Here is a 10,267-nt window from a genome sequence, read left to right as displayed (position 1 = left end):
GTGAAAAAATGTGAGAACCACTGGGTTAGAGTTTTAGACCGTCGGGGCAAAATTTGCCCCTAAAATATGTTTTTAATAACTGGGTGTGATCGTGGCCTGCATCATGATTGGAACTAATGGTGTGTGACGATTGTGCGTGCGCTGTCACTGTCTATTTCCAGACATTGTACATTCACACAATCCATGTGCAATTAACACAGACATCGTACTATTGCAGTTTTGTTGTAGACCTTTTTATTACAGTAAGATTATCATGCAGTTGTATAGAGAATGAAGCAACATCACTGATGCACTGGCATAATGTGTACTTTTTTAACATGATTTGCAATTTTACAATACAATACATTTTTACAATTCAGTCGGTATGAAGGACTAACATCTTTATGATATGAAGACATGAATAAAACAAACAATGAAAACAAGAGGTAAAGTAAAATTTAAAAAAATCCTATCAACAGTTGTACGTTGCTAAAAAAGTGTATATATGTATAATGTAATAACATAATAAACATTATGGTATATTATCTCCCTGTTGTGCTGGTTAGATTCTCTCACTGAATGTACTCACTCTGCACCTGCCACCTCACTGCAACTCTTCTGTGTTGCAGCGACTTGACAAAGTGACGAGTAAAGATGAGGTAGAAGGTAAAATGTACAAAAACAAGCTAGAATTATATAAAAAAATAAGGTAAAAAAGTAAAAATCTGAATTTATTCACAAAGGATAGATGAAATACTTTCCACAATTCAACACATTTTTACCAAACAAAATATTCCGTTTCAATCTTTTTGGTTGGTGTTTAGCATGTCAGAATCCTTTTCAAAACACTTTCACTGCAGTCAAAGAACCATTTGCGCTCTGCTTGTCACAACAAAGGGAGCCGCACACCTCATTTGAAGGGGTGGTCTGGCGTTAAATATGTTTATTTACATATTTACATAACCACAATAACAACAGAGGGGTGTCATTTTTACATACTGACTTCCATTCACCACCTCACCACTGCCGTCGGCAATTTCCCCTCTCAAAAAACGTGCACACGCACGGGTCAGGATTGGCATACATTATTTCCATAGTTTAATTTAAAACCGTTGTGTTTTTTTTTTCTATCGCTACTTCTGCATGGGATACCTTTTCAAGAAGCTACAATGTGAAACACAAGATTGGAAGACAGTTGCTGAACAGGTTAGAGGTTAGCCATCTGACGCACAGTTTGATAAATGAAGCCTCAGGGTGAGCTGACCTTCCTGCACCCATACACCGCCCGGTTGAAAAATAATATTACAACAAATAAACCATAAACCAATGATCCATATCAATACATACATACACTGTAATGCCTGCAACACCACCTCTGCATCGGAACTATGCTGATTAGACCCCAAAACAAGAAACTTTCTGACAACTTTGTGATGACACCTTTATGTCAACTTAATGCACTTAGTACAATGTGATCAAATGGAGCTGTGAGAAAAGAACAGACACATTGATTGCTATAGCATAATTATGTACATTATGCACATTTCATATAGAAATAAACAGATTAAGAAAAAGGATTACAAAGCATAAAAACAAAATTCAGAACCAGCAAAACGCATTGCATTATAAGAATCAAATCAAGTATGAGATCATACGATACGATACGATACAACTTTATTGTCAGCAGGCTGAAATTTGTTTTGCATCCAATGGCATTCTCCTTAGGAGATCCTCCTGCCTATTTCCACTCTTCCCTCAGTCCTGTCTGCTCTTGATCAGATATTGACATCAGACCTCACTGCCACTTGCAGGTGCAGTCTAGGCTGTAGTCTAGCTCCACTGTATGTTCTTCAGGTCAGGAAACGTACTGATGACGTCCTCGTCAGATCGTAGAAGCTCCCGGAAGTCTTCACAGGTTTCCTCTCCTTTATTCATAATCTTGTCCACAAGTGTGGTGACATGCCCCATCTTATCTACTCCAACGATGTCGTTCATATTGTTGTAGTCATCGTCAGTTACTAGTTCATTCTCGTAAACTTTGTTGAGGATGAGATGGTAGTCATTACACAGAATCTTCAGAATAGCCGTCCTATTGCGCCTCAATGCTCGTTTGGCTGCCATGCCGGATCGTTTGCTTGTACATTTGAGGGATTCTGCGAGGCGCACAGATCCAGGCTTTGCTGTCCAGACATAAAGCGTGATGCTTTCCTTGCTTCTGCCAGCTACACCGCACTCACATCTGACCAGGACAGCATACTCCGTCTCTGGCTGAAGACCAGAAATGATGGTCTTTTCATCTCTTGACCGCATTTTGTTCCATTCGCGTTCTTCATGTTTCACCCCGGGGGCTGCTTTTGCATACTCCACGAGGTAGCTCAAAATGGTGACACCTTTGCCGAGCTCAGAGGGCTTCTCCCAGCTGACCGACATCTCACTTGAATTTGCCGTGAGTTTCAGATTTCCAGGAGGACTAGTAGGTAAGGTTTTAACAAAACCACTGGCTTCACTGGCTGGCCCTATACCTACGGAGCACACCGCTCTGTATCTGAACGTGTACTCTGTGTTCGGAGTCAGACCCGATACTGTGACTTCCTCGGCCTGTGCCGCTTTCTTTTGTTGCCACGCATCTCCTCCGTGGACAAGGTACTCCACAGAGTAGTGGGTGACCTCCTTTGCTCCAAATCTCGGCGGCCAAATCTTCACTGTCACACTGTTGTGCGTTGTGTCACTTACTGCTGGCGTTTCAGGCTTTGACGGTGGCTCAAAGTTCTTATACATATAAACACTCGCCCCCGTTTGCGTCTCAGTTGCGACACCTGCTATTAGGCACTTGATGTTGTCGTTGTCCTTGTTGGTCTCTGCAAAGTCAATAAAGACCTTTGCTTTTTGCCGCATTGTGTCCAATACTTCCGTTGACAAGTACCATTGTTCCTTTTCTACATCGTGAGTATATGTGATTTTTCGAGGACTCTCCGCTATGTGTGTTTCTTTGAAGTGGTTTGATAAAGCTAAGAGGTACGGTTCAGCGTTATCCAGTGAGGTGGTGAAAGCAAAGCACACAGCATCCCCTGCACTGCGGAGTTCTTGGACAAGAGCACTCTGAGATGTGACTATCTTGGTGTTTGTCATCATGTCGGTTAGAGATTTTAACATGATGAGTTCTCTCTCTTTACAATCCAGCCACTCACTCAAGTTTTTGTTGTTGAATGGAGAAGAATGTCTCTTTTTCAGGACCTCTCTCAGCACATCCTCCTCTTCCCCACCCCCCCGGATTGATGGAAGTTTCTTTGCCAGAGTCTGCTGGAATTCCAGCTTGTACTCAGAGCACAGCACTTTAAAGGTTTTCAGCTTTTTGAGAATCTGCGGGAATTGCTGCGCTGTAGTGCTTTTCATTGCATCGTTGCACCTCATCTCCAGCTCACTGAAGTCCTCCAGGACACTCTGTGCTTCCCGCACTGATCCAATACTTATCTCACGGACAAGTTGAGCAGCAGATGAATCTAACGCGGTCAGGGGCATCAGCCAGACCTTCATTGGTACAGCATGTTCTCCATTTGCTCCCAGTAAATTTGGAAGGCTTTGGTAGACTTGTATCGCATCCTGAAAAGACACAGGATTTTTCTCAAGGAAAAAGTCCCCGTCGAATCTGCAGCAGAAATCCTCAGCATTTGCAATGTCCATGTTTCCCCTTTGCAGGGAAACTTCAGCACCCATTCCACAGATCGGCATTTGGTGAATCATCGCCTTCAGTTTGCCCTCAATGTCTTGATGATCCTCATTTTCAGACACCTCACGATCAAATACAAAGAAGGCTTGTGCACCATAAAGGATACCTGTGACTACATGCGTTGCTATTCCTGTATCAATAACATCTGGATGTTTCACATTGCCTCTTCCAAGATGGTGCATTGTAAGTTGCTGGAACTTTGTGGTGGTTCTGTATGCGAGTGTTACTCTGGCCTGATGTTTTGAAGTCTTGCAATGCTTCAGGTATTTGGCAGATCCGTCAACCTGAACCAGTCCACTCAAGAAACTTGCCTGCAGGGAGGCGTCAACATGTAATGCTTCAGATTTGTCCTGAATTGATTCAGACGAAACTATCTCACACTCACTGTTATGCATGGGTCTTTCTAGTATATTCTTTTCCAGGTCACCGCGGTCCCACAATGTCAGGCCTGCAAACAGAAAGGACAACATTTCTTAAGGTGCGTTCACACCGACCTATTAACGTTTTTCACTGGCATTTACTGGAGTTTACATACAAAGTCAATACAAACGAGCGATTGAACATATATATTCGCCCGGGAGAAAAATCGCTGGGCGTCTGAGCGACAGAGAAAGAGCGATAGGGCGAAAATTCGCTCGGCGCCCGAGATGAAATATCCCAACTCGAGCCAAATTTCGCTGCCAACAGTTGCTTGCTGCTTAACGCTGATTGGCTGCCGTAACCCCGGAGTATTTATTCATTCTTGCATCGGGGGAAAACACAGTTGTGTTGTTTGCGTTTTCATCCCGTCTAATGTTAGAGCTGTGTGCTGCTTGTTTCTTGACAGTGAAGATCTCTCTCATTTCTCGCTGCACCCCGCCCACATCTATCAGCAGGCCGACACAGGTGCTGCCAATTGTGCACAAATAGTCTCTCCCTCTCTCCGAGCTCTGAGTATGAACACCTCGGCCCGAGGGCGGAGTGCGCTCCCGGTTTGCGGAGCGATTTAAACACAGCGACAGAGCGATTCCAAAGGGTTGAATCGAGCGACAGGGAGAAAAATAAATATCTCGGTGTGAACACAGCTTCACCCTTTATTGCCTCACAGGCAGGCTGCAGTTCAGTCCAAAAATGGGAACTACATTTTAGGTGAAATCAAATATAATAGAAAAAGGAATTACATGTTTTAATTGATTGATTGATTGCATTTGCCATATAGCACCTTTCTAAATTAGATACTGGTTGAGGACACTGATGGACATTGTGCGAAATGAACAAAAATCTTGTCAGAAAACACAAAAAATGTATAATATTTAAACTACTGCAGTAAACTAAATTTGGCCACTTAAAACCAGGGGAACACAGAATTGTGGACCAAGGCAGCTCAGCAGGCAAATAGTAAACAAAAATGAGAAGGGAGCTCCTTGAAGTTTTACAAAAATAGTATTTAATCCCGAAGTAGTATATTCGTGTCCACAGCAGTGTTACAAACAGAATATATCTTCATAAGGGTACACGGGCAAACAAAAACACGCACGGGGCCGCGTAACTAACTAGTTACGCGGCCCCGTGCGCGTTTGTTTGCGCTCGCAGTTTAGTTCCGCCTTTTCGTTCTGTCAACATCACGTTACAACTAGCGTTAAAAAAAATATATTATTGACATTTGTGAATCAATTCGTAATCGGCCCCGTCCGCATTGCATCTAAGAATCGTTTTTTCCCGCCGCCCCTAATAAATAGTACGTTTTAATCTTGTTGCTGAACGGTTAATGATCGGTTAACAAGGGTCTGTTGTCAGTCAGGGGAAAACATATTTTTTGCCATCCCTAGTTAATTCATGAATGAAGCGCTGTTGCTGTCTGTTGCTAGATAGGCCTACATAAATGAACCTTTGAACCAAGTAAGAAGTAAGAACTAAGATCAACTAGTGAATGTTTTGAATGTAGCCCAGTTGCATTACATTTAGTAGTTTTACATTTAAGGCTTACCAGGAACCAGTGAGTCTCGGCGACAGTCGTACAGCATCCCAAGGCTGAAAGGCCGGCCAAGTGCGGCCCTCTCCATCACCTCCATGGCTCAGTCTGCACTGGAGAAAACAGACGACAGTTTGTTAGTTTGTTAGTAGCCTACTTATTTACTCGTCACTTTGTCAAGTTGCTGCAACACAGAAGAGTTGCAGTGAGGTGGCAGGTGCAGAGTGAGTACATTCAGTGAGAGAATCTAACCAGCACAACAGGGAGATAATATACCTGAATGTTTGTTATTATGTTATTACATTATACATATATAGACCTTATTCGATTGACGTCACTCACGTAAGGGCACGCCCACTGCCGCCATGTTGTTGACATAGCGCAGCCGCTTTAAGTGACAGCCTATGTAAGAGCAGAGTTTATAGGAAGCTAGCCGCCGTTAGCGTTACCTGTATGTAGTAATGACAGCAATAAAGTCCCTGTGGTTTGTTTCTATCTCTACCGTCCACAGACGTGAAGGGAGCGACACTGAGGATACGTCAGCAGCACAGGAGAGGTGTGTGGATAGTTGGGAGAGAGACAGTGAAACTTTCTGACAGCTTCTCAGAGCAAAGTCTGTTCACCTCGTTTTTTCTTTTGTTTATTATTACAGGCATTAACGGCAGCATACAAACAACAACTCTGGGGTTTTTATTGCTGTCATCACTATCGCTATTTTGTAATGGAACAGAAATGACAATAAGGTCGTTACTATAGTTGTCAGCTGCAGGACGGTATGTCAACAATATGGCGCTGTCCGGGGTTAGCGAATAAGGTCTATACCAGGGGTGCCCAATACGTCGATCGCGATCGACCGGTCGATCGCGAAGGTAGTGTGGTCGATCGCATGGCATTGAGGAAGGGATTTTTTTTTTTTTTTACTGTTTTTCCACTGTTTCCACTGTTTTTCCACTGTTCCACTGTTTTCCACTGTATACTCAGTGTATATATATATAAATAAATATGTTTGGTAGATCACTTTGACTTGGTCATTTTAAAAGTAGCTCCCAAGCTGAAAAAGTGTGGGCACCCCTGGTCTATACACTTCTTTAGCAACGTAGGCCTGTTCATAGGATTTTATTTTATTTTACTTGATGACACTGAAATATCTGGCTTAGGAATGTTCACTCATTTTACAGTTACATTAACTACTGTTACTCACTCTGGATTAGAACATCTTCTAAATGTTGTAACTGTAATAATAATAAATAGCAACCTTTGTAAAAAGCCTTGTTTAACATGATTTGCCGCTCAAAGACAGTGTAGATTATTGTTCAGCGAGTCGGTCCAACACCACAGAAAGTAATGTGGTGGTGAACCTGCTGTGGGAAGGGCTGGGTCGGTTTGAAAATTTTAAAACCGGTTCGATATTGCCGTCTAAACCGGATCGAACCGGTATACCGATTTTTTTTGTAATTAATTAAAAAAAAAATTTTTTAACACATTGAGTGCCAAGGACGTCTGTGCACGTCCTAAAAAAAAGTAACGAGGAGTGCCAAGGACGTCTGTGCATGTCCTAAAATCATAATTCATATTATTCCATAATTCTGCTGTTTAAGGTCGTACCCAGCCAGTGAGCATGAATCCCTTCAAGGGATCACACGGCGCCACCTTAAACATCTACATGGGAGCTGCGCCACCCACCTCAGATCCTTTACTTTGTGCAGGAGAAAGCAGAGAAAGACGTGATCAAAGGGGAAACCGATGCATGCTGCAGCCAGAGCCATATAGATTGCTCTGTCTGCAGCTGACAGTTGGCTGCATCCGCGCCCACAACTGAGCTCTTCTGCTTCTGTCTATCTATCTGCATATAGTTTCTCCACACGATTCCCCGCCAGAAAGCCAGCACCCGAAGCCGAACGGCCAAACCTTTTCGTTCAGTCGCGTTTGGCATTTCCTTGTTGCGCTGGGATCCGGGCAAAAACGGAGTCTGAGAAAACAGACTGTGTGCGTGTGGGGAGGAGCCCGCAGCTCAGAGGTGGAGAGGAAGGGGGGGGGGGGAGAGGGGGGTGGGGCACGCAGGCTGCACAGAACCACACCACGCCACCACATCAGAAAACACCAGCCAGAGTCAGTGAATGTGCTCGAAATTAGAGTGCAAAAAGTATTCATAAAAGTGACTATATCTTGAAAAGTTAAAAAAAACAGCAGAAAACCCTTGAAAGTGCTCTTTTTCAGAGGCTGTCATTTCATAATGGAACTGTCTAGAAACAAAATTTCTTCTTTGGAAGAAGCAGGAGTGTCCGATGTTTCATTAGAGTCCAGCGCTGTCAATATAGCCCTAATAGAAAAAATTCTATAGCTGTTTTCAACTGAATGGAAGTGAATCTGGCACAGGCTCCAGACAATTTTACTGAAGCGCTGTGGCACTCAATGTGTTAAGCAGGGCTCCCGAGTGTGGCCCATAACTGTCTGTAGTGCAACTTCAGTCCACCTGATAGCGATAATACACCTCTAAGCTGGTATTGTCAACCAGCAATGATACTGAATAAAAAGAAGCAGGACACCTGTGTAACAAACACACCCTGTATTTATTTCTCATAACTATTCAGCTCAACTTTTCTTCTAAACATCAAAATAATAAATGAAATAAGACTGAATCCAGACTTCAGAATGGATTGGCTTACAGCTGAGCTGCCTTATAAACTTCAAAACTCACAAATTCACACAATATAGGGCCTAGGCATGGGTCGGTTTGAACATTTTGAAACCGGTTCGATATTCCCCCAAAAAACGTATCAAAGCGGCTGCAGTTGGTGGCGATAATGCACCTCTAAGCTGGTATGCTGCCAACCAGCACGAACACTGAATACAAATAAGCAGAATCTTTTAACTGTAACAACACACTGTTTTTATTTCTCATAACTATTCAGCTTAACTTTTCTTCAAACATCAACAACAAAATAAGACTTTTGCCTACTAGTGCAACTTGAGAAGAGTAAACTGGCAAAAAAAAAAAAAAAAAATGTTTTTTCGGTTCGCACGTGATCAAACCGGTTTGGGCTCGTACACCGAACCGGTAAAACCGGAAATCGACCCATGCCTATGTGGGAGGAGACATTTGTGGGGGGCATTGCGCAATCACGGGCTGATTGACTTGATTGCCTCCAGCCATTTTTGGCTGGGTATGCATGAGACTCTGGTTAAATGGGAGAGACTGCCGTCCTGTCATTGTTGGAGAGCCTGTCTTTCTGTGTGTGTACTCTTGGGGGGAGGCTGTGCATTCACAGCCGGTTAGGGCTGCCGGGGATGAAGACAGTGAGGTAGGGAGAGGTATCCCCCAAGTCCACAGGAGGAGGGGGGGGGGGGGGGGGGGGGCAGTGGTGTAGTCTACCTTTTTTCAGAGGGTATACTGTGAATCTGACCCCCCAACCCCCCCCCCCCCCCCCGCCCCTGGTCGGGGGGGCGTGGTTTCGGCCGGAAGTGGGCGGAGATTCAACCCATTTTTTGTTGTTGTTCCTCCCAAAATTTACAGAATAGCTTCAGCTATCAGCTTCATCTTGCTTCTTCGTCACTATTCTGTCTCCTGAAGATTTGTTTGCCGACGGGGAGAAAGCCCCACGTGATAGCCACCTCTCTCTCTCTCTCTCTCTCTCTCTCTCTCTCTCTCTCTCTCTCTCTCTCTCTCTCTCTCTCTCTCTCTCTCTCTCTCTCTCTCTCTCTCTCTCTCTCTCTCTCTCTCTCTCTCTCTCTCTCTCTCTCTCTCTCTCTCTCTCTCTCTCTCTCTGCTCAACGCTGTAACACCATTTTATTTTGAAATTCAGTTGACTTTGCCATTTCCCATGGATATTGTCGCGTTTTTCTTTCCTGGCTTGACAGAAAAAGTCTGCCTTCACGCGCCTAGTCGGCTTGAAAATAGAACTCACGTAAAAATCGGCGCAGCTCAGGCGAGGCGTGGGTACACGGAAGGTTCACGTTGAGGCGCCCTGTGTACACAGCCTCATTGACTAAAAAGGACGCCTATTTAAAAGCGTGGGTAAAGGCAAGGCTTGGGTGCTGTGTGTGAACGTAGGGTAATGTGATGGCAAAATTTGCTGAAATGCTCCACAGTAACACACAGGGTGAATTTTATGAATGGAAATTGAAAACGTGGGTAAAGGCAAGGCTTGGGTGCTGTGTGTGAACGTAGGGTAATGTGATGGCAAAATTTGCTGAAATGCTCCACAGTAACACACAGGGTGAATTTTATGAATGGAAATTTAAAACGATACGTATCATAGTGCATTTCCCAGTGCGCACACGCAAATCTGAGTCATTTCGCAGTGTGTATACTGCGTATACCTGCGTAGCACGTAGACAACACCACTGGGGGGGGGGGGTGCCTCCATAGAGAGCCAAAGTGGAACGTCACTTCCTGCTTTAGCACTGTACCAGAGATTTTCATCCGCCATTTATTTTCCCATAGACATTTCCTAAAATGCTTATAAAAATAGTTATACGGATTTAAAGAAAATATTTTTGGGGTGTTTTTTGTTTGTTTTGGTCCGAGTTAAATGTTCTATGGTCTCTCCCGATTCTAAATATAGCTGAACCGTTTGGTTTGAACAAGTACAACTATTTTGATAAGCATT

The 10,267-nt window shown here is 43.8% G+C and overlaps 1 protein-coding gene across 1 annotated transcript; it reads right to left on the bottom strand.

The window, feature by feature from the left end:
* Positions 1-261: 261 nt before the first annotated feature.
* Positions 262-5,749, bottom strand: LOC310779172 (stonustoxin subunit alpha-like). The gene is made up of 2 exons (XM_083639671.1): positions 5,673-5,749; positions 262-4,154 (listed from the first exon to the last, which is right to left on the bottom strand). Exons 1-2 carry the CDS (start codon positions 5,746-5,748, stop codon positions 1,810-1,812), a joined length of 2,421 nt encoding a protein of 806 aa, XP_083495797.1. The 5' UTR covers position 5,749; the 3' UTR covers positions 262-1,809.
* Positions 5,750-10,267: the final 4,518 nt, after the last annotated feature.

This window comes from Poromitra crassiceps (assembly GCF_964638095.1).
Source record: "Poromitra crassiceps genome assembly, chromosome: 7".
Classification (NCBI taxonomy): domain Eukaryota; kingdom Metazoa; phylum Chordata; class Actinopteri; order Beryciformes; family Melamphaidae; genus Poromitra; species Poromitra crassiceps.
This window is presented reverse-complemented; position numbering and strand designations above follow the sequence as displayed.